This window comes from Dipodomys merriami, unplaced genomic scaffold (genome assembly GCF_024711535.1).
Source record: "Dipodomys merriami isolate MVZ:Mamm:240054 unplaced genomic scaffold, mDipMer1.0.p SCAF_3, whole genome shotgun sequence".
In the NCBI taxonomy this organism is placed as follows: Eukaryota; Metazoa; Chordata; class Mammalia; order Rodentia; family Heteromyidae; genus Dipodomys; species Dipodomys merriami.
In genome coordinates this window covers 82,906,874-82,929,641 of record NW_027204492.1, presented here as the reverse complement: position 1 = coordinate 82,929,641, position 22,768 = coordinate 82,906,874, and the positions used below count along the sequence as shown (strand labels likewise).

At 46.1% G+C, this 22,768-nt stretch overlaps 1 protein-coding gene across 2 annotated transcripts in view; it reads right to left on the bottom strand.

Moving 5' to 3' along the window:
- Positions 1–22,768, bottom strand: part of Iqsec2 (IQ motif and Sec7 domain ArfGEF 2) — a 105,012-nt gene that overhangs the window by 5,928 nt on the left and 76,316 nt on the right. For both annotated transcript variants that reach the window (XM_070040436.1, XM_070040435.1), the window contains exons 3-11: positions 21,319–21,580; positions 19,824–20,225; positions 15,013–15,908; positions 13,286–13,447; positions 12,708–12,830; positions 10,760–10,926; positions 6,799–6,938; positions 5,316–5,441; positions 523–622 (exon numbers count right to left, since the gene is read on the bottom strand). In XM_070040436.1, the coding sequence (XP_069896537.1) occupies positions 523–622; positions 5,316–5,441; positions 6,799–6,938; positions 10,760–10,926; positions 12,708–12,830; positions 13,286–13,447; positions 15,013–15,908; positions 19,824–20,225; positions 21,319–21,580 (2,378 nt within the window). The remainder of the gene's footprint in view (positions 1–522; positions 623–5,315; positions 5,442–6,798; positions 6,939–10,759; positions 10,927–12,707; positions 12,831–13,285; positions 13,448–15,012; positions 15,909–19,823; positions 20,226–21,318; positions 21,581–22,768) is intronic.

The following is a 22,768-nucleotide window of genomic DNA, read 5'->3' as shown; positions in this document are numbered from 1 at the left end:
GATTAAGAGTCTCATGGACTTTGCTGCCCAGGTTGGCTTGGAACAGTGATTCTCAGATCTCAGCCTCTTGAGTAACCAGGGTGATAGGCATGAGCCATTGGCTCCCAGCTTGATCTACCTTTTTTCAACTCATGCATCTTCAGTGGTTTCCCTTTGGTCCTCAAATCCTACCAGTCATGACTGTCTTACTCTTTATACTCTAGGATGTAAAAGCAAACCCAATTCTGCACTGCTTTTTAGAAACTTTCCTTTGTCCCCCGCCTATGCTCATAATGCTTTTTTGTCCCGAATGTCACCCACTCATATTCCTCTGGGTTCCATACTTCAGAACATAATGTGATTACCATCTCTTTGGCCCACCAGGGAACACACAAACACAGTGGTTCCTTCCTCTTCCCCAGGGCCAGAGCCCAGTCTCAGTCCATCTTAGTCTGATCTTCATCCTGAGACCAAGTAGACTTGGTGCCCAGTCCTTAGGGCCCCATCCCAGGGCTGATCCTGGGATGCTAGGAAAGGACTCACATGAATTCTGGAAGAGCTGCATGTGCATTTCCACCAGGGGAAAGGACTGACGGAAGCTGTACGTCACCAAGATCTTCTTCTTCTGGAAAATTTTGGTGACCTTTGGCAAGGGTGGGGGGAAAAAAAAACCAAGAAGCAGGGTTTGGGGAAGGGAATTTCCATGTGGTACAATTTCTCCTAACCACTCTCCCTCCTATGCCCAAATCAGACACACACACACACACATACACACACACACACACACACACACACACACACACACACACACACACACACACACACACACACACACACACGTGTACATTGGGGAGAACTGAAGCTTGAGGAACAGAACAGGAGAAACAGAAGAAGATACAAATTCCTGATGTCACGATGCCTGATGTCACAATGATACACAAGCCTTTGTAATTTTCACAGGAATTAACTGAATACTGCTCCCTCCACAACCTGAACACTGCTCCTCTACCACCTCACACAGAGTTTTGTTTCCTCTTTCTAAGTTTCCAGAGTGCCGATACCTTCCTCCTTTGCTTGACTCCATGATAGTCTGAGTATACGATTGACTCCTGCTAGCCTCAAGGGCAGGCCTTTGATTTTCAGGTTCTCTTGCTCATCCAGAGAGAAAAAAGAACAGCAACCACTGCCTAGCCTATGTATAAGATGAACAAGTCTTTCTGTCAACAACCCAAGTCTCTACAAAGTACTTAGGCACTCTGGACTCTCATTAAGATAGGTGCGGACAATCTGTAAGTGACTTTTTTTTGTTGGTTGTGGGGCTTGAACTCTGGGCCTGGGCGCTGTCCCTCAGCTCTTGAGCTCAAGGTCAATGCTGTATCACTTAAGCCACAGCGCCACTTCCGGTTTTCTGGTGGTTAATAGGAGATAAGGTCTCACGGACTTTCTTGCCCAGGCTGACTTTGAACCGTGATTCTCAGATCTCAGCCTCCTAAGTAGTTAGGATTACAGGCATGAGCCACTGGTGCCTGGCTTATTCATCTTTTTTTTTTATTGTGAGTTAGAACATATTTATTTTTAGTATTATTGTCTTTAAGTAGTTGTACAAAGAAGTTGCTATTTAACAAAATCATTCATCTTCTTATATCTAGTTTCTAAGATAGATCTGGACATACAGAGGTGTCAGTCCATGAGGGGTATCTAACACTGTCTAAGCATATGTGTGGACCAGATACACCTTAAGATGTAAGGCTATTCCACATATGACCTCTCATTTCAACTTTACCACCCTAGGAAATATGGGTTAAGCCCATTTCTCTTAAAAAATATTTTATTGTTACTAGAAAGGTGATATACAGGGGCTGGAGTGTGGCTCAATGGTAGAGTGCTTGCCTAACATGCATGAAGCCCTGGGTTCTATTCCTCAGTACCACATAAACAGAAAAAGCTGGAAGTGGTGCTATGGCTCAAGTGGTAGAGTGCTAGCCTTGAGCAAAAAGAAGATCAGTGTCCAGGCCCTGAGTTCAAGCCCCAGGACTGGCAAAAAAAATGTTATGAACAGAGGAGTTACAGTTTCATAAGTCAGGTAATGAGTAAATTTCATTTTGGACAATGGCACTCCTTTCTTCGCTCTCTCCCAGTTTTGCCCTCCCGTCCCCACCCACAAGTTGTATAGTTCATTTTCAACATATGCCTACTGAGTACCAATGTGTATTTCTACATTCTTTCTTCCTCCATTTCTGTGCCCCAACCCTTACCCTCCCAAAGACAGATAAATGAACAAAACAAGGCAAAAAGAAAAAGAAAGAAAGAAAGAAAGAAAGAAAGAAAGAAAGAAAGAAAGAGAGAGAGAGAGAGAGAAAGAAAGAAAGAAAGAATAAAACAACCCCCCAAACTACTTGTTTCCATTTCCTGGGATTCATTTTAATATATATATATATATATATATTTATTTTATTTTATTTTATTTTTTGGTCTGTGGCTGGGCTTGGGCGCTGTCCCTGTGCTCTTCAGCTCAAGGCAAGCGTTCTACCGCTTGAGCCACAGCACCACTTCTGGTTTTCTAGTGGTTTATTGGAGATAAGAGTCTCACAGACTTTCCTGCACGCCTGGCTTTGAACTGCGATCCTCATATCTCAGCCTCCTGAGTAGCTAGGATTACAGGCGTGAGCCACCAGCACCTGGCTCTCAATATATTATTATTATTATTATTATTATTTTTGCCAGTCATGGGGCCTGAACTCTGGGCCTGGGCTCTGTCCCTCAGCTCTACCACTTGAGCCACAGCACCACTTCCAGCTTTTTCTGCTTATATGGTGCTGAGGAATCGAACCCAGGGCCTCATGCATGCAAGGCAAACACTCTACCACTGAGCCACCTTCCCAGCCTTCAATATATTATTTTTTATGATCAGAGGCACATAAGCATTCTGCCTTGTGTTCCTCCACTAAGTTTCCTCCTTTGGTCTCACTGTGTGTGAATGCCTATTGTCCTGTATGATTTATCATATTTCTTTTTGTTGTTGTTGTTGGTTGTAGGGTTTGAACTCTGGGCCTGGGCATTGTCCCTCAGCTCTTTAGCTTAAGGCTAGCGCTGTACCACTTGAGCCACAGCACCACTTCTGGCTGAGTGGTTTATTGGAGATAAGAAAGAATCTCACGGACTTTCCTGCCCCGGTTGGCTTTGAACCGTGATCCTCAGATCTCAGCCTCCTGAGTAGCTAGGATTACAGGCGTGAGCTACTGGCGCCCAGCTGATTTATCATATTTCAATGTATTTTAGACCTAGCTTCCATATATGGAGAAAACATATGCTACTTGTTTGTCTGAGTTTGAGCTTAGCCCCATTTCAAAGAGCAGACAACTAAAGCTCAGAGAGGGGTAGGCGAGCATGCGTGTGTGTGTGTGTGTGTGTGTGTGTGTGTGTGTGTGTGTGTGTGTGTGTGTGTGTGTGTGTGTGTGTGTGTGTATGTGTGTAAAATGTATGCATTGGCAGTGCTTTGTCTAAAGTAGTGATTCTCAACTGAAAGCCATTTTGTGCCCTCCCCCTGCAAGACAGTGAGCGATGTTTGGAAAAGACATTTTTTCCTGAAAAATCTCTCTATATCCCTCTCTCTCAACAGATTGTTGGTTGAAGGGCTGCTACTAACATCTAGTAGGTAGAGATAAGGATGATGTTAAACATTCTGCAATGCCTAAGACAGGCCCCTGCAAGAGAGAATGGTCTGTCTCTAAATGGTTTGTTTTTTTTTGTCCATCATGGGGCTTGAACTCTGGGCCTGAGCCCTGTCCCTCAGCTCTTTAGCTCAACACTAGCGCTTGAGCCATTGCACCACTTCCGTTTTCTGGTTGTTTATGGGAGATAAAGAGTTTCATGGCCTTTCCTGCTGGGCTGGCTTTGAACTGTGATCTTAGAGCTCAGCCTCCTGAGTAGCAAGGATTACAGGTGTGAGCCACCGGCACCGGCCTGTCTCCAAATGTTAACAGTGCTGAAACAGTGCTGAAACTAAGACGTTCTTTCTTGAAGGAGAGAAGACTACAGCACGAACAGGATTACTGGCCTCAAGTCCCTAAAGAGCTGTTTGGGAGCCAAAGGAGAGTACTTCTGCTTTGTGTTCTCAAGGGTCAAGTACAGCTCATTGGAGGAAACCCTTAGGGAAGAAACCCTTAGGGAAGACAGATTGCAGCAGTCCATGCTACCTGACAAGGAAACTGGCTGCCATGGAGGAGGACAGCTTTCTGTCTGTCTAGTCACATAAGCCATCTAGGAAGCTGTGCAGGAGATCATGAAAGTCTCTTTCTATCTGTAAAATCCTAGAAATTCCATTCCTAAAAGATCAACATCTCTGTACCAGTGATGAGCTCAGTTGTTTTTGGTGGTGTATGTGTGTGCACTGATACTGAGGCTTGAACTCAGGGCCTTGAGCTCTTGCTTGGCTTTTTCACTCAAGGCTAGTGTTCTCCCACTCAGCCATACCTCCATTTCCAGCTTTTTTACTGGTTTAACTGGGGATAAGACTCTCATAGCATTTTCTGCCTGGATTGGCTTCAAACCACAATCCTCAGATCTGAGCCTCCTGAGTAGCTAGAGAATAACAGGCGGAAACCACCAGCAGCTGGCATGAGCTGATTTTTTTTTTCTTTTTTTGGTCAGGCATGGGGCTTGAACTCTGGTCCTGGGCACTGTCCCTGAGCTCTTCAGCTCAAGGCTAGCACCCTACCACTTGAGCCACAGCGTCACTTCCAGCTTTTTTCTGCTTATGTGGTGCTGAGGAATCGAACCCAGGGCTTCATGCATGCAAGGCAAGCACTCTACCACTGAGCCAACAATTGGAGAGTTTAAGGGACTTTCCTGCCTGGGCTGGCTTTAAAACACGATCCCCAGATCTCAGCCTCCTTAATAGCCTGGATTACAAGTGTGAGCCACTGGGGACCAGCTTGAGTTCAGTTTTCAGAATGACTTCCATTATCAGACCACTCAAAGATTGCAGACCGACCTCAGGACCACACGTGCACCTCTACCCAACCCTTTGGGCTACTGAGGTGAACAGTGATATCACTTATCACTTCCCAGATTCCAAGTCTGTTTACACTCCCATCCTCATATTTTTTTCTTGTTTCCTTCCCCCATATACCTGTCACTACCTCCAAATAGACATGTGAGGAAAAGGAGGAACAAAGAAGGCTTATGCCTTGTGGGAGACCAGGCAGACGGCATGGCAGAGCTTCTTCACCAAATCATACTCCACACCCAAATGTCAATCAACATAATTCACATCCATACCTAGCAGCTGTGCTCACTCCTCTCCCTCCTATATCTTTCCCATATAATGTCCATACCACAAGGAGATCATTGAAGAGGAAGACCTCCCGTTGATGCAACCCTAGCCTCTGGGGGCGGTTTGGATCTGGCACCTCATAGAGCTGGCAGCAGCAAACCAGTCGTCGGTGAGGAAGAGAGAGGACCTGGACAGACATGGAGAAACAGGAATTGGCAAGACCAATCATCAGCTTAACATTTGACCACAAGGCAAAGTGCATATATGTCTAATAAATACGTGTCACTCTCACACACAAAGTTTTTTTGTTTTTTGTTTTGTTTTGTTTTGTTTTGTTTTTTTGGTTGGTCGTGGGGCCTGATCTCTGGGCCTGGGTATTGTCCCTCAGCTCCTCAGCTCAAGGCTAGCGCTCTACCACTTGAGCCACTGAGGAATCGAACCCAGAGCCTCATGCATGCAAGGCAAGCACTCTACCATTGAGCCACCTTCCAAGCCCGCCCCCCCCCCTTTTTTTTGATTGGTGGTGGGTCTTGAACTGGGGGCCTGGGCACTGCCCCTCAGCTCTTCAGCTCAACACTAGCACTATACCACTTGAGCCACAGCACCACTTCTGATTTTCTAGTGGTTAATTGGAGATGAGTGTCACAGACTTTCTTGCCCTGCCTGGCTTTGAACTGCGATCCTCAGATCTCAGCCTCCTGAGTAGCTAGGATTATAGGCATGAGCCACCAGCATTGAGCTACACAAAATGTATAAATCAACTAAGGCCTAAGTTTTTTCTGCTTGCTCGCTCTGTACCTCTAGTGCCCTCTGTCTGCAATGCCTTTCCTGCCTAGCTCTGCACCCTTCCTCCATCAAATGCAAATTCCAAAGTTATCTCTTCCAAGAAGCCTTCCCTGAATTCTCAAGGTTGAAAATAGTCTCTCCCTCTTTCTGTTCTGTCTCTTAAACTAGATTAGCAGGAAGAAGTGTTATTGGTGTTTTTGCCTGTTCTTAGGTGCCTCTAAGGACAGACTGTCTGATTCATATCTTATCTTTTACCTCTGGGGCCCAGTAAAATTCTGGGCTCTATGGAAAGGCATCTATAAATATTTGTTGACCAAAATGTACTTTTGCTTTGTTTCTCAGCTAATACCAGCTTGCTTCCTTACCTGGGTTGATCAGGCAAAACCAGAGATGAGAAGGGTGCTAATATTAATATAGTATCTACCACAGGCCTTGCAATGTGCTAGATGTATTTGCATAAAGCATCTCCCATAATCTGTTCCATGACCACTATGATAGGGAATCCATTAATCACCCACTCCATTTTTCAGGTTTAGGGAACCTGAGCTTATCTACCACAGGCCTTGCAATGTGCTAGATGTATTTGCATAAAGCATCTCCCATAATCTGTTCCATGACCACTATGATAGGGAATCCATTAATCACCCACTCCATTTTTCAGGTTTAGGGAACCTGAGCTCAGAGAGTGACAGTGACTTACCACACAGCAGTGGAGGGCAGATCAGAACCCTGGCCCCTCTGCCTCCTATGACACTTACCGGTTTCTTGCCAACAATCATGCGCTCCACAGCCTGCACTTGGGACACGTGGTCATCATTGGTCCGCAATTCACGCCCCTGGATGCGCTGGTAGATACCCACCAGGAGATCCCGGGGAATATCCTCACCATTGTCAACCCCTGTGTTGGGGGAATAATACAGTGATATATCATATAAATATGGGGAATGGGTGGAGGGGTTCTGCCCAATACCACACACCCAGGCATGGACCATGATTATAGTTATGACCAAGGGGCAGTGAGTATCCTTAGTCCATCAGTCAAGATTGGCCCTTCAATAAAATAGCCAATTTCCCAGGGTGGAGATTTTATCTAAACAACTTAGAACATACTATAATTAGGACAATTGAGTACTCTTTTTTGCCTTCTTAATTAACAAGAATAAAATTTTGTGCTGTTCATGGGTTTTGAATTCAGGACCTCATACTCTTGTTTAACTTTTGTGCTCAAGGCTGGCTCTCTGCCACTTAAGCCATACCTCCACTTCCAGCATTTTGCAAGTTAATCTAAGATAAGAGTCTCTTGGGGGCTGAGAAGGTGGCTCAGTGGTAGAGCACTAGCCTTGCATGCATGAGGCCTTGGGTTCAATTCCTCAGTACCACATAAGGAGAAAAGGCCAGAAATGGCACTGTGGCTCAAGTGGTAGGGCGCTAGCCTTGAGCTGAAGAGGGACAGTGGCCAGGCCCAGAGTTCAAGCCCCATGACCGACCCTCTTCCCCTCCCCCCGCAAAAAAAAGTCTCTTGGATTTGTCTGCTTAGTCTGGCTTCAAACCAGGATCCTCAGATCTCAACCTCCTTTGTAGCTAAGATTACAGGTATTAGTGTGATCTTAATTGTATGAAAAGCTGTATATGCATGGAAAAAAAACTAGAGCACACCAAAATACTAAGCATGGTTGCCCCTTGGAGAAGAATTTGGGTCATTAAAAGAAATTTACTGCCAGGCAACAATGACTCACGATTATAATCCTAGCTACTAAAGAGGATGAGACTTGAGGATCCTGGTTCAAAGCCAGCAAAGGTAGAAAAATCCAAAACTCTCTAAAATAACCAGTAAAAAGTTAAGAGTTGGAGGTATAGCCCCAGGGGAACATCAGCAAATCCAACAAGCCCAGCAAGAATAAAACTATGAGTTCAAACCTGGTACTGGCAAAAAAGAAAGGAGAGATGGGAGGTTTTTACTAATTTTCTATATTTTATTATTTTGAGGGAGCAGCATTGGGGTTTGAACTCAGGCTCTCACATTTGCTAGGCAAGCACTCTATTACTTGAGCTATGCCCTCAGCCTTAAATTTCTATATTAAAATTGGGGGGGGGCAGCTAGGCATCGAAAACAAGGTCTCCTATGTATATTAAAAGCGTATATCCTGGGTGCCAGTGGCTCACATCTGTAACCCTAGCTACTCAGAAGGCCAAGATCTGAGGATAGTGCTTCATAGCTAGCCTGGGTAGGAAAGTCTTAAGACTCTTATCTCCAATTAACCATTAAAAAGCCAGAAATAAAGCTGTGGCTCAAGTGGTAGGGGCACCTAGGCCCTGTGTTCAAGTCCCAGGCCTAGCAAGCATGTATGTACACGTATGTGTGTACACTCACACACATACTGTTACATCCCTGTTGTCCCAAATTTCTGAAATAAGCATATATTACTTTCATTTATTGCTAATTTATTTAGTAACTAGAGGGGGGAAAGATATACAACTCTCTGTCTCTGTCTCTCTTTCTCTCTCTCTCTCTCACACACACACAATTATCCTTCTGATTCCATGGGAGATTGATGAATCTCCCATTAATACCAAAATCTGAGGATCTTCAAACCCTTACATAAAATGAAGTAGCACTGGCATATAACCTACAGGTATCCTTCTGTATACTTTAAATCACATCTACTATATTAGTGCTATTTAAATCATTGTTATGCTATTATTTAGGGAATAATGATAAGAAAATTTGTACATATTGTACAAATTGTACAGACAGACTTTTTAAAATATATATATTTTTGCCAGTCCTAGGTTTGACCTCAGGGCCTGGGCACTGTCCTGAAGCACTAGCTTGAGATTATAGTAGCTCTATCACTTGAGCCACAGCTTTGCTTCTGGTTCTTTTTTTGGTGATTAATGGGAGATAAGAGTCTCATGGACTTTCCCGCCCAGGTTGACTTTGAACTGCGATCCTTAGATTTCAGCTTCTTGAGTTGCTAGGGTTACAGATATATAAGCCACTGGCACCTGGCTTGTTCAAATTATCTATCTATCTATCTATCTATCTATCTATCTATCTATCTATCTATCTATCTATCTATCTATCTATCTATCTACCTACCTACCTATCTATCTATCTATCTATCTCTATCTATCTATCTGCCTGGGTTGAAAAGATTCCACATACTTGGAGGGCTAATTGCAAATACACATACACACAAATAAATTTACAGCAGGGAAGAGGAAATGAAATGAATGAATAACGGCAAGATTTTAGAGACAGCTCCAGATGGGACACTGATCTAACTCCCTCCTCCCAAGTCTATCATCCTCCACTCCTGCCTGTCTGCTGAGTGAAACCCACTCACTCTTCTCTCTAGACCTTCTGCTAAAGAAAATGATTTCTCCTTTAGAAATACCTCACCCACCTCCTCTTTAGACAGGTGCTAAAGGAACATTTTCCCCACAATGCCCTTTTCATCTTAGCCACCAGAGAGCTTAAAGCCTCCAACTGTAAATCCTGATGGTCAGCAATTTTGTCTTTTTTTTCTTTCCTCTCAATTCTTTTTCTCTCTTTCATTTATTTTGAAATAATCTTCTGTGCCATTTTTAGTAGGGTTCTCTTTGGTGAGAGGCAGAGCTTGACATCAATACAATAAACTAAGAGAAAAAAAAATCAAAGTGACACTTTTTATCTGGCATTGAGGCCTTCAGCAAGTGTTTCCATTTGACCTTCCCAACTGATCTTCTAACCCCAGCCCAATCGTTCTCTAAACAACTTCACGTTACCTTCCCTCTGGGCTTTTGTTGCTATTATTCCAGCTAGGAAAACCTTCTCTAGTCAGCTTACCCCTGCCCCCAGGGCTCACCTCAAAAATAAAATTCCTCCAGGAATCCAGGGGGGAGATGGGTTCTTCCTCTTCAGAGGTTTGAGTGTACTTACACCCCTCTGACATTCTGGCTATTCTGACACCACAAGTCAGACTCTCCCACGAGCTGGGAGCTCTCTTGGAGAAGGGACTATGGTAGAGTCCTCTCCATTGTCCATGGCACCTATCATAGGAGCTGCCACATATTAAGTACCCAATAAAGTTTCCACGGGCTGGGTGGTTGGTTGGCTTAGCAAATAAATGAATACATGAATGAAATGATTCAATGAATCCTTATGGACATAAATAAGAAAGAGAAGGAAAGAAGGGGTGTGGAATGGTTGAGGGCATGACTTAGGAAAGAGATATAAGAGAGCCAGGACTGTTATGTATCAAGTTTGTTGTCATAATTGGGAACATAAGTGGGAATAATAGAAGTACTTATCTTATAAGTATTTTTGAGTACTTAGTGAAAAAAATCATGTAAGATGCCAAGCTGGGCACCTAGTACTTAATAAATGTTCCATGAAGGTTCCATGAAGGACCTAGATGACTGACACGTTAGACATTTGGTAAATATTCAGTGTATGGATGAGCAAATGCCTTTATTTTTTTCAGTGATGGTGACTAAACCCAGGGCCTTGCATGTGCTAGGCCAGTACTCTGCCTGTGAGGGACACCCCCAGTCCCACAAATAACTATTTAAGTGAATTTATAAATGAATATCTTGGGGATATCCAGCTTTGGAAGGAAACCATAGCACCCTAGGTTAATTTTCAAGAAGAGCTGGGATCTCCTTCATCCTCCCCTCACTTCCACTCCACCCACCACAAGGTGATGGGCAGATAAGCCAATGGGAAATTCTAGTCACCTCTTAAGTTCTTGATGAAGTCATCCAGTTTCATCTTGCGTTCAGCCTTCACGCTGGGACTGTACATGTCAGTGTTGAGGAGAATGATGGCAAAAGCCAGGATGAAGATTGTGTCTGGGTTCCGGAACTGGCGCACAAGGGCTGGGTTACAGACACAGTACCGCTGGCTGCAGGGCAAGGATTCAAATACAGATTCAAGTACCAGCCATTTTTGTCTGTCCATCACCCAGTGTGGTGCAACCAACCCTTTTCTTTTGGGAAATAGTCTCTTAGCCCTCTGTGTCTGTTCTCTTCAGTTTTCCCAAGATTCACAGGTAAATATCACAATCACTTTCCCCAAGATTCACAGGTAAATATCATAATCATTACCTTTTTGGAGCTTTCCTAGTGGAATTGTGTGGTGTCTCATAGGATCCTATTATAATGCTTCAATATATCTATTTTTTTCTTCTTTCTTTCTTTCTTTTTTTTTTTTTGGTCCCGTCATGGGGCCTGAACTCTGGGCCTGGGCGCTGTCCCTCAGCTCTTCAGCTCAAGGCTAGCGCTCTGCCACTTGAGCCATAGCGCCACTTCCGGCTTTTTTCTTTTTGCTTATGTGGTGCTGGGAAATCGAACCCAGGGCCTCAGGCATGCAAGGCAAGCGCTCTACCACTGAGCCACCTTCCCAGCCCATGAAACCATCTTCTTTTTTTTTGGGGGGGGTCCCGTCGTGGGGCCTGAACTCTGGGTCTGGGCGCTGTCCTTCAGCTCTTCAGCTCAAAGCTAGCGTTCTACCACTTGAGCCACAGCGCCACTTCCAGCTTTTTTCTTTTTGCTTATGTGGTGCTCAGGAATCAAACCCATGGCCTCATGAATGCAAGGCAAGTGCTCTACCACAGAGCCACCTTTCCAGCCCCTCCTTCTTTTTTGTGGTGCTGAAAATTGAATATAGCATGTGCTCTACTACTGAGCCACACCTTTTACACCTGAAATCACTAAGGTTCAAGGTAGTGAGGTAACTTGCCCAAGGTAATAGAGCCGGTGAGTAGTGAAGCCAGTGGGGGCAGGGGGAGGAGTTCTCAGAAACTTCTTTGTTTCTCATCTAAATATTCAGAGGTGAAGCAGGATCTAGACTCAGGTCTGTCTGATTCTCAAAGGCTCTGCAGTAGAGTATAATGTCTAGGATGGACCATGGAGTCAGACAAACTTGAGTTCAAATCCTGGTTATACTTTATTCACTGTGACCCTGGGCAAGTTACCTAATGTCTCTGAACTTCAGATCTGTCACATGAAAGTGGGAATAAGAGAAGCACCTATCTTATAAGTATTTTTGAGTATTTAGTGAAAAAATCATGTAAGATTCCCAGCTGGGCACTTAGTACTTAATAAATGTTCCATGAAGGTTAACATTTCTCCCCTTCTGTATTGGGAAGAGAACCTGGACTTCATGGACATGAGAGGCAAGTTCTCTGCCACTGTGGATGTTAGCTTTTAATGCTGATATTGTTGTCAGTTGTTAAATGCCCAGCCTATATGCTGGACCTAGCTACTTTATATTCACTACCTCTGATCATTACAAACTGCCTTGCAAGACAGGATGTATCATTTCTATTTTACAGTAAAAAAGTATGAAGCAAGCACAAAGAAGTGACCTGAAGGGGCTGGGAAGGTGGCTCAGTGGTAGAGCACTTGCCTTGCATGCCTGAGGCCCTGGGTTCAATTCCTCAGCACCACATAAGCAAAAAGAAAAAAGCTGGAAGTGGCGCTGTGGCTCAAGTGGTAAAGCACTAGCCTTGAGCTGAAGAGCTGAGGGACAGCGCCCAGGCCCAGAGTTCAGGCCCCACGACCGGACCCCCCCCCCAAAAAAAAAAGAAAAGAAGAAAAAAAGAAAAAGAAGTGACCTGAAGACATATACTACATGGGTCCCCAAAGTAAAGGGATAGTTTTAGGAGTAGAGAAGCAGGCACACCTGAAAGCTTCGATGAGTCGTTCTACTTTCTGGGCCTCACCCTGTACCCGAATATGGGATTGGAATTTCCGGAGTGCATCATCCAAATCCATAGAAGAAAAATCCATCTCATCTACTACACAGCTGAAGAGCAAAAAAGGAGGCACGCCACTCAATTCCTCTGCACAAACCTCCAACCCACCCAGACCTGTTCAAATGGCCTGACCTCCCCACTGGTAAGATTTTCAAAACCAGGACCCATGGCTCAAACAAGCACATATGAGGACAGAGTGTTAGAAACTATCCCTCAAAATATCCCTCAAAATGTGTGGTCATATAGGATCCTTTCCAGCAGTCCATTCATTTCAGAGATGGGAACACTGAGACCCCAAACAGGCTATAGCATGAGCAGGCCCTGCCAGAAGACTTCAAGAATAGAAGCTGGGGAGATCAGATCCCTTTGGGACAGAAGGGTATGGAAGCAGGAGACTTTGTTTATCCTGTCCTTTTATCTGAGCAGAAAGGACAGGCTGCTCCCTCTTCCCTCCTGCCTTCCTTCAGAAATCCCTGGTCTGCATGCCCAGTGTTGGGGTTCTCACTCTAGTACATCTCTGTTGAACTGCTTCTGCCGGTTTCCTAGGAATTCCCCTATCATCTGTCGGCTCAGGCCTTTCCGCTCCAGGATGAAGTGAGCCACTCCCACTGGTGTGTCTGACAGGAAACCTCGCTCGATCAAATACTGGATACCCTTCTCTGGCTTCCTGCAGAAAGAGAGGAGGTAGATGAGATGACTGTCTTCCTGGAACTGTGCCTTCTGTCCCATTTCTAGAATTAATTTTAGGCCCTCCTATTCATGGTTTCGGAGAATCAAGGATCTTGGATCTATATGGTCCAATCCTTTCCTGGTATATGAAAAACTAGGACTCAGGGAGAAGCTACTGGCCCATTTCACAGAACTTCAAAATTCCAAGGTATCTTCACTCTAACTACCTCTTTCACTGGAGCCACACAGCATCAGTATCTGATTAGAGCCAGGACTTTTGCTATTCCAAGCAAGCACCAAGGTCATCTTTCTGAGTCCCCAACCCTCAAGGTAGAAGTGGTTACTTGTGTGTGTGCGTCTGTGTGGACTGGGACTGGGACTTGAACTCAGGCTCTTGCTTAGCTTTTTCAGTCAAGGCTGGCACTTGACCACTTGAGACACACCTCCACTTTGGGTATTTTGCTGGATGATTGGAGAAAAGAATTTCTTAGGTTTTTCTGCCCAGGTTGGCTTCAAACCACATATCTCAGCCTCCTGAGTATAAACCACTAGCACCTGGCTGTGAAGAGGTTTCTTTATTCCATGTCCTGCCCAGTCTCTGTGAGGGTGTCCATATATAAGAGACTCCCTAAGCCAAAATCTAGATTTCAGCTATCTTGCATTTAGTGCTCCAGAACCTTTGGACCCTATGAAGCTAAAATTTGGGAGAGACTTTGGTGTTATAGAAGACTCAGATCCCTAACTGTATGAATTTTGAGCAATCCCTTTACTTCTCTGGTCTCAGTTCCTTATTTACCAATTTGAGACATTACTACCACTTCGCCAAGTAATAGTGAGAACTGAATATAGGTGGCAGTGTTTAATCAACTATGGAGATGTAAGGCATTACATCTAATGTCTTCCATTACATCGAATGTTTTCTAATTACATCTAATGTTTTCTAATTATTTTCTAATCAAATGCCACACTCTCACGCTATTCCTAAGTACCTGGAAAAAGACCAGACACCTAGAAAGAGCTCAATGGCAGTCACTTAGTAGTCTGACACACAACCCTGCCCCTTAACACCTCTCAAACACCCCAATAGATGAGAAAGTTGCAGTTTTAGGAGAACATGCTCAGAGCTATGCAGTGAATGGCAGACTAGGGTTCTGTATACTCACAGATGATCTCCCCTCCAAAAAAGGGAGGTAGAGGAGATGAGGCTCAGAATACATTTAATGGGAACACCTTGTCCAGACAGCAGCAGTTAGTTGGAGATAACAGCAGTCCTAACCTAGGATAGAACCCTAATCCAGGTGTGTTTGGGGGTCTCTAACTCTGCCAGCCTGTTTTGTTTTGTCTTGGAGACAAGAGTCTCACTGTATAGCCCAGGCCTACTTCTGCCTCCCAAGTGTTGAGATTATAAGTATGCACTACCATGCCCAACTTCTATCACCTTGAGCAGCTGAAGAAACACCTATTCCACCAAATGAGAGGGTGGCAGAACCAGAGTCACTACGAACAAAGTACCCGTGCAGAACAGGAAGGGGTGAGGAGGAGACTTGGATGGGAAACACATACTTATTGAAGAGGTTCAAGCCAATTCTGTAATGCCGTCTCTGTACCACATCGTTGTTGAAGGCTGGCGAATCCCAGCTGTGCCTGGTCTCACGCTGGTAGGTCTGTTTGCACAGGCCAGTGGCTGGAGGCTCCCTCAGGCTGTCTCGAGAAGAGGAGCCAGAGCTGCAGTTGATGGTCTCATTGGAATTGCTAGAACTCTCCAGGCTCTCATTATCTCCACCATCAGAGTTTTCGCCTGCGGCCTCACACTTCCCCAGCCTCCGACCCCCAGCCACACCACTGGGCCCAGTGCCACTGTTGGGGGCTGGTGGCAGGGGCCCTGGTGGGGCTGGAGCTGGGCCCTCAGGGGCTGGGTAGTGGCGATGTGGGATTGGGGCCCTGCCTGGTGGCCCCTTGTGTTTTAGGGTCCCATGCGGGCTGCAGCCATCAGCCTCATATACTAGCTGGCGGTGGACAGAGCCGCGATCTGAGCGGTCACTCAGGTCCACGGAGCTGTCACTAGGAGGCTCAATGGTAAGCAGGGGAAGGTGGGCAGCTCGCAGCCGGAAATCCCGGCACTCCAAGCACCCAGGACCCCTACGAGTGCCTTCCTCTCGGCCACCATCTTCCCGAGTCCCTGATGGCACTGATGGAGGAACTGGCGGGAGTGGGGCTGGTGCCCAGAACTCAGGTCGGCTCTGGGGTGGAGGCTCTGCACTAGGAAGTCGTTCAGGGGATGGTGGGGGAACTGGGTCATCCAGATAGAGGGGAAGATCACTGAAAGATGTGGCTGAGCTGTCTTCTTGCTGTTCCTTTGATTCCCGCTTTTCCAGTTGAGATGAGCCTGCTTCCTCAGACATTGACCCTGATGGGTGGCAGTTCAAGGCCTCGTCGATAGATTCAGCCAGTGACTTTACCTACATAGAGGGGAAGGGGAGGAGGGAAGGGAAGAAGGGGAGGAAAGAAGGGAAGAATGGAAAAAGGGTGGGAAGAAGGGAAGTGGGGAATCTTCCTGGTGGGTCAGCCAAGATGTTCTTTCCCCCCCACCCCACGACTCCTGACATGTCCTTTATGATTTAGCACATAGCTCCTAGGTAACCATCGTGAGCTCACAGGAACTGGGAGGAAAAGCCATATATTATCTCCTCCCTGATTTAAGTCACATTTTTTGCTGCATCTGCCATGTTCCCCGAGGGAATCCCAAAAGTCTGGGCTCCCAGATCAGTCTATGTGTTTCTATATTAGGAAGTGCATAATATTTAGTTTTGTGAATGTGGCCCATGGCTAGGAAAGCTTTGCCTCCTTGTAGTATTTAGCTTCCAAACTGGTCCTTAATGATCCTGCCTACCTGTATGCATTTTCTTGGGGAGCAAATTATATCAGACTTGAACCATGTAATGGTCAAAGCACACGGTAGAAGTGAAGCTTTGTCACTTCTGGGATTAGATTGGCAAATACTGCAGCTTCTGTTTTGAGAGCTCTCTGTGGTTTGTACTTCCTCAGATCCCTCCTCTGGTAGAAGCCATGCTGTGAGCAGTCCTAGGGAGGGATCTACATAGTGAGGTACTGAATCATAACAATAGCTAGTGAACAAACTTGCAATCAGATTTGTCAACCCCAGCTCTGTCTTTAGAGACTGTAGTCCTACCCCTACAGCTTGATCACTGCCTTCCAAGAGAACGTAGGTGAGAGCCATTCAACCAGGCCCCACCCAGCTTCTGAGCCTTTAAAAACTACAGAAAGTAATACATGTTTGTTGTTTAAGCTCCATGTTGAGGGTGAGTTTTCTTTTTCTTTTTTATGTGTGTGTGTGCTGCTACTGGGGCTTGGACTTAGGGCCTAGAAACTATCCATGAGCCTTATTTTTTGCTTAAAGCTGAAGTTCTACCACTTGAGCCACAGCTCTATTTTTGGTGATTGACTGGAGATAGGAGTCATAGTCTTTTCTGTCCAGGCTGCCTTTAAATCACGATCCTCAGATCTCAGCTTCCTGAGTAGCTAGGATTACAAGCGTGAGCCACTAGTGTCCAGCTCAAAGGATAGTTTTAAGCTATTAAATTTGAGGGTTTGTTTTACAATAGACAACTAGTATACTATCCCATCAGATCTGTATAAGCATTGAGATCTGGCAGCAGGTTCCTTTCTCTCTCCCACCAGATGGCAACTACTTATTCCTTATTCTTCCCTCAATGAATGGGTGCAGGACCAGGTTCTCTCTCATTTATTTTCGTTCCAGTACTGGGACTTGTCAGGGCCTAAGTGCTGTCCCTTATTTTTTTTCCTTCAAGGATGTCACTCTATCACTGGAGCCACAGCTCTACTTCTGGATTTTTTGCTAGTCAATTCTCAGATCTCAGCCTCTTGAGTAGCTAGGATTATAAAGTGAGCCACTGGCACCCAGCTCAGGTTCTCTAAAGCTCAGCTCAATGTACTGCTTGATACAGAAGGATATTTACTTACATCTGTTGTATGAGTGAACAGATGAATGATACAGGATTTTCTCTTCAATATTTCTTTCCTTTGTGTGTGTGTACAGGTGCACATGTGTGTTTGTGTGTGTGTATGTGTGTTTGTGTGTGTGTGTATACTATACTGGGGACTTGAACTCAGGGCCTTGCACTGTTGTTTGGAGATTCTGCTCAAAGCTAGAGCCTTGCAACTTGAGCCACAGCACCACTTCTGGTTTTCTAGTGGTTAATTGGAGAGAAGAGTCTCACAGACTTTCCTGCCTGCTATTCTCAGATCTCGGTCTCCTGAGTACTAGGATTACAGGCATGAGCCACTGAAGCCTGGCTAAAAGCAAACTCTTAAAATAAGGCTTTCTCTTCATTTTGCTGATCATATAAGGTCACACAGCTGGGAAAATGGCAGAACTGGGATTATCATCCTACTCCCTCACTGTCACTTATATTCCATTTTTGCTAATACCTACTCAAGTGATGCCCTCCCTACCTCTTTTTAATCTTCTCAGTCTGGTAAGGTCCAGTTCCAATGAACCTTTCCAGTTCCAATGGAAAGTTCCAAGAACTTTCTCTAGTTTTCTCATAATCCTTTCTCATGACTCTGAGCACAGTCTATTTCAGGAGTCAGTAATGCACACCTCATATGTGGTTTCCTACTAGACTGAGAGATTCTTGAGAACACAGACCAGAGCCAGTACCTTAGACTCGGTTTCCACCTCTATAAATGGAGATAAGAATCTCTACTTCTCAGGCCTGTTTTTTCTCTCTTTTTCTCTTTTGGCAGTACTAGAGCTTGAACTCAGGGCCTTGTGCTTGAAATACAAGTGTTTAATCATTTTAAGACTCTCCTTTAGCCCCTTATAGGTCTATTGTAAAGCATACATAGCAGCTGACAACCTCTAGGTTTAGTTTATTTTTTAATCTTTTATTATTTTTTTCAGCTTCTTACTATGACATCCAGGATGGCCTGGAACTCTTGATCCTCCTGCCTCATATTCCCCAGTACTGGGCTTATAGATGTGTGCCATCATGCTCAGCTTAGGTAAACCTTTATTTGATAGTAGATCAAGTTTGAAACAATGAGAATTTTTATTTTCTTATTTTTTCTATACATGCATATTTTAACCTGCTTGTTTTAACAATATAATTGCTTTTTAGTTTCTTTTGTTGTTGTTATGTTGTTGTTGTTGGTGGTGGTGGTGGTGGTAGTGGTATGTGTGTGTGTGTGTGTGTGTGTGCGCGTGCGTGCGTGCGTGCGTGTGTGTGTGTGTGTGTGTGTGTTTTGCTGGGACCAAACTCAACACCAAGCTACTAAGCTACTGAGCTATATACTCAACCCTTTTTTTTTGTTGTCGTTGGTCGTGGGCCCTGGGTGCTGTCCCTGAGCTCTTCAGCTCAAGGTGAGTGCTCTACCACATGAGCCACAGCATCACTTTTGGTTTTTTTTCTGGTGGTGAATTGGAGATAAGAGCACAGACTTTCCTGCCTGGGCTGGTTTTGAACTGTGATCTTCAGAACTCAGCCTCCTGACTAGCTAGGATTATAGGCGTGAGCCTCTAGCGCCCAGCCAACCCTTTGTTTTTTGAGACAAAATTTTATTGTGTGCTTTAACACAAGGTTGGACATTATCCCTTATTTTTTTTTACTCAAGGCTGGCATTCTGCCACTTGGACCACAGCCCTATGTTTGGCTTTGTGCTGGTTAACTGAAAATCAAAGTCTCCTCACTTTTCTACCTATGCTGGTTTCAAACTGGGATCCTTAGATCTTAGCCTTGAGTATCGAGAACTACAGGCATAAGCTACCAGCATCTGGCTTGAGACAGGATTTCTCTTTGTGGTCCAGCCTTGCCTTGAACTTGCAATCCTCATGCCTTGGCATCCCAAATTCTGATAATAGGCATGCATCACTATGTCTAGTTGTAATTATATATATATATATATATATATATATATATATATGCTGGTCCTGGGCCTTGTATTCAGGGCCTGACCACTGTTCCAGAGTTTTGTGCTCAAGGTTAGCATGTTACCACTAACCACATCTTCACTTCTGAGGGGTTTTTTTGGTGGTTAATTGGAGATAAGAATCTCATTGACTTTCCTGCCTGGGCTGGCTTTGAACCGTGATTTTCAGAACTCAGCCTCCAGAGTGGCTAGGATTACAGGCGTGAGCCACCAGCACCTGGCTTGCTGTAACATTTTCTTGTCTTGCCAATTCTCTCTCATCATTATCACCATCTCAACTATTTGTTGCTATTAAATGCACATAGTAAAACTTTTTTTCAGCTTGGAATATAGGTTAAAAAAAGCAATAGGAGCAGACAGAGGCTGGGAATGGGGAAGAAAGGCCCTTTTGCAGGGATCCTGACCTGTTTGGAGAAGGAGTCCTCGAGCTCTGTGATGTCATTAGAAAACTCTCCAGATGTGGTGACAGAGCTTCCACCTCCATCGATGCCCCCACCACAGGAGCCTCCATAGGGGAGTCCCCGTTCAAGCCGGTGACTCCGGGCCCCAGCCATGGCACCCTCGTCCAGCGAGGCAGGCTTGCCCTCGAAGTACGCAGGGTTCTGTGCCTTCTCATATTCCTCAAAGGAGAACTGCATTCGCATGTTGGACAGGATGATGCGACGGGACATGCGGCTCTCTGAAGCTGAGCTGCGCAGTCGCTCAAAGTTCTTATTCATGCGGTACTGGCGGAAGGCTGTCTGGATGGTCCTGGCAGCCCTGCGACTCAGAAAGGAGCCCCCATACTTCCTCTCCAGCATTTCTACCTATCAGGAGATGGTTGAAGGGAACAAGTTCAGGAAGCTGCCAGAGCATCACTGTCCTGGACCCTCATCCACACCCCCACTCGAGTCATAGTTAACTGCTGTCAGCTACCCCAAAGAGCCCGGCTCTTCAGATAGTGCTGGCTACATGGGACTGAACTTGGCTTTCTGTTTGTTTGTTGTTGTTTTTTAATTTATAAGAAGTATACTTTGATTATTCAGAAATAGAAAAAAAAGAAAGAAGCCAAAAAAGCAAGAAAGGCAGAAGTAAAATGGAGAACAAGAAGTTGCAGAAAAGAAGAGAGAAAACAAGAGGGAGAGTAGGAGGGAGGAAAGGAGAAAGAAAAAAGGGAGGGAGGGAGGAAAGGAAGGAAGGAAGAAGGAAAGAAGGAAGGAAGGAAGGGAAGAAGGAAGGAAGGTAAAGGAAGGGAAGAAGGAAGGAAGCAAGAAAGGAAGGAAAGAAGGAAGGAAGGAAGGAAGGAAGGAAGGAAGGAAAGAAGGAAGGGAAGAAGGAAGACAGGCTAGTTCACCTGAAGCCCAAATACCGAGGCATGCTCATAATTAACATTTTTTTGGTATTTTATCTTAACAGTTTCTTGTTTCCTGAATGTAGTGTTTTGTCCTTCCCCTTCTCCACTTGTTTTAGCTTAATTGTGAGATTGCATCAGCATTGTGAAGTTGTCAACTGATGTGTATACTTCTCCTCCCTCCCCCCTTAGATTGTGTTGCTTTGAAAACTGGCTGCAAGTCTCACTCCTCTTTCCATATCTAGGATCCGTATCTAAGACATGGAGCACAATGTTTCCTGAGCGAATCCAAGATTTACAGGCTACTGGGTGGTGAATGCATCCCCTGTAGGGTGAGAACCAGGTTCCTTGGAGCAATCTTATCCAATTTCAGCTTCACTCTCCTTCCCTGGAGACCACCCACAAACCATCTTAATCCCTCAGCTCTCTCTCTCTCTCTCTCTCTCTCTCTCTCTCTCTCTCTCTCTCTCTCTCTCTCTCTCTCTCTCTCTCTCTCTCTCTCTCTCTCTCTCTCTCTCTCTCGTGTGCCCCTCCCCCATCCACAACCATAGAGTTGTGGCTCCCAGCACCTTCTTATCCTGCAGATCCGTGGAGAGTTCGTAGCTGTCCGACAAAGCCTTGGAACGCTTTATCTCCTCTTCCTCCTGCTTCCTCAGGGCCACACTGGCTGGTTGGAGGCGTGCTCGCTGAGCCCAGGGAAGGCCCACCCCAGCAGGGGGGCCCCCCATGTGGCTGCTGGTGGGGGGCAGCTGGCTCAGTCGGTAGGGGGGGTGGCTCCCAGGACTATCAACCGCTGTGCTCAGGTCACTGCCTGGGGCATCACCCTCCACACTGTGGGGATGAGATAAGATGAACCAGGATGTGGCAACAGGAGAGAGGCCTGCTGGGCCTGAATGAGAGTGAATGGACCAGACCCCTGACCCCCATTCCATCTTCCCATGCTTCCTCATAGATCTAGAGACTCCTACACTTAGAGGCCCTTGAACTGTCTCCTCATTGCGCACATGGTCTCTTCCCTTCACGCCCCCTTGCTTCCACAGCCCTCTCCTCATTCCCTCCCAGCCCTCTTAGAGCATCATCCCCAAGCACCTTTCCCTCAAGGCTGTCTTCTCAGTATTGTCCCCAGCCTTACCCCCAGCCCAATCTCCTCCCATTCCTTTCCCCCTAACAGTTCCAGCTTCAAACCTTGCCCCCCTCCCCACAAAGACTACCCACGACCCCCTCCCAGCCCTGTCTCCAATGCTGTGCGCAGTTATTTCCCTCCCAGTGCCAGCCCCAGCACCAGCCCAGGCAATTTCTCTTGAAATGCCACCCCCTTCCAGCCCTGTCTCCTGGTGCCTGCACCTCTGCACCCTGCCCACCCAGCTTCCCCTCCTTCCACCCAGCCCTGCCCCTGCAAGCCCGCCCCTGCCCTTAGCAGCCTGGAGTCCGGGCCTGGCCAGTTCCCAGAGTTCCCAGGCTGCTGCTGCTGCTGCCGCCTCTGCTGCTGCTGCTGCTGCTGTTGTTGCTGTTGCTGCTGCTGCTGCTGCGAGGGCAGGGCGAGGGCGCAGGCTCAGCGACAGTGGGAGGCGCCTCCCATCCAGCATCCTCACAGGTAAAGAGCTGCCCTGCGAGGCAGCTTCCTTTTCCTCCTCATGGCCTCCTCTGCTCAGCTGAGGGAGGAGGGCAGGGGGTCTCGAACCGAAGGGTGGCAGGAGCTGGGCCCTGGGTCTTGCCTGCCCTGGTTACCCAGAGCTGTTGTTCTGCCAGACCTGCTCCCACGGTGCCATGGCAACCATGCTGCCAGGGAACCCAGGTGGCGACAGAGCCCAGGCGCCTTGGGCAGATCAGGCATGGTGAGGAGCTGCAGAGGTAGGGGAAACCCAGGAGAGGAGGAGCAGACAGGTGGGGCATGGAGGAGAGATGGGGAGTGGTGGATGAGTGGGGCTGGGACTCAAAAACTGGTCTAAGCTTGAGGGGATACCAAGTTGACTCTTGGTTGGTGAAAAGGTAGAGGAGGCCACTCCTCAGCCCCTCCTT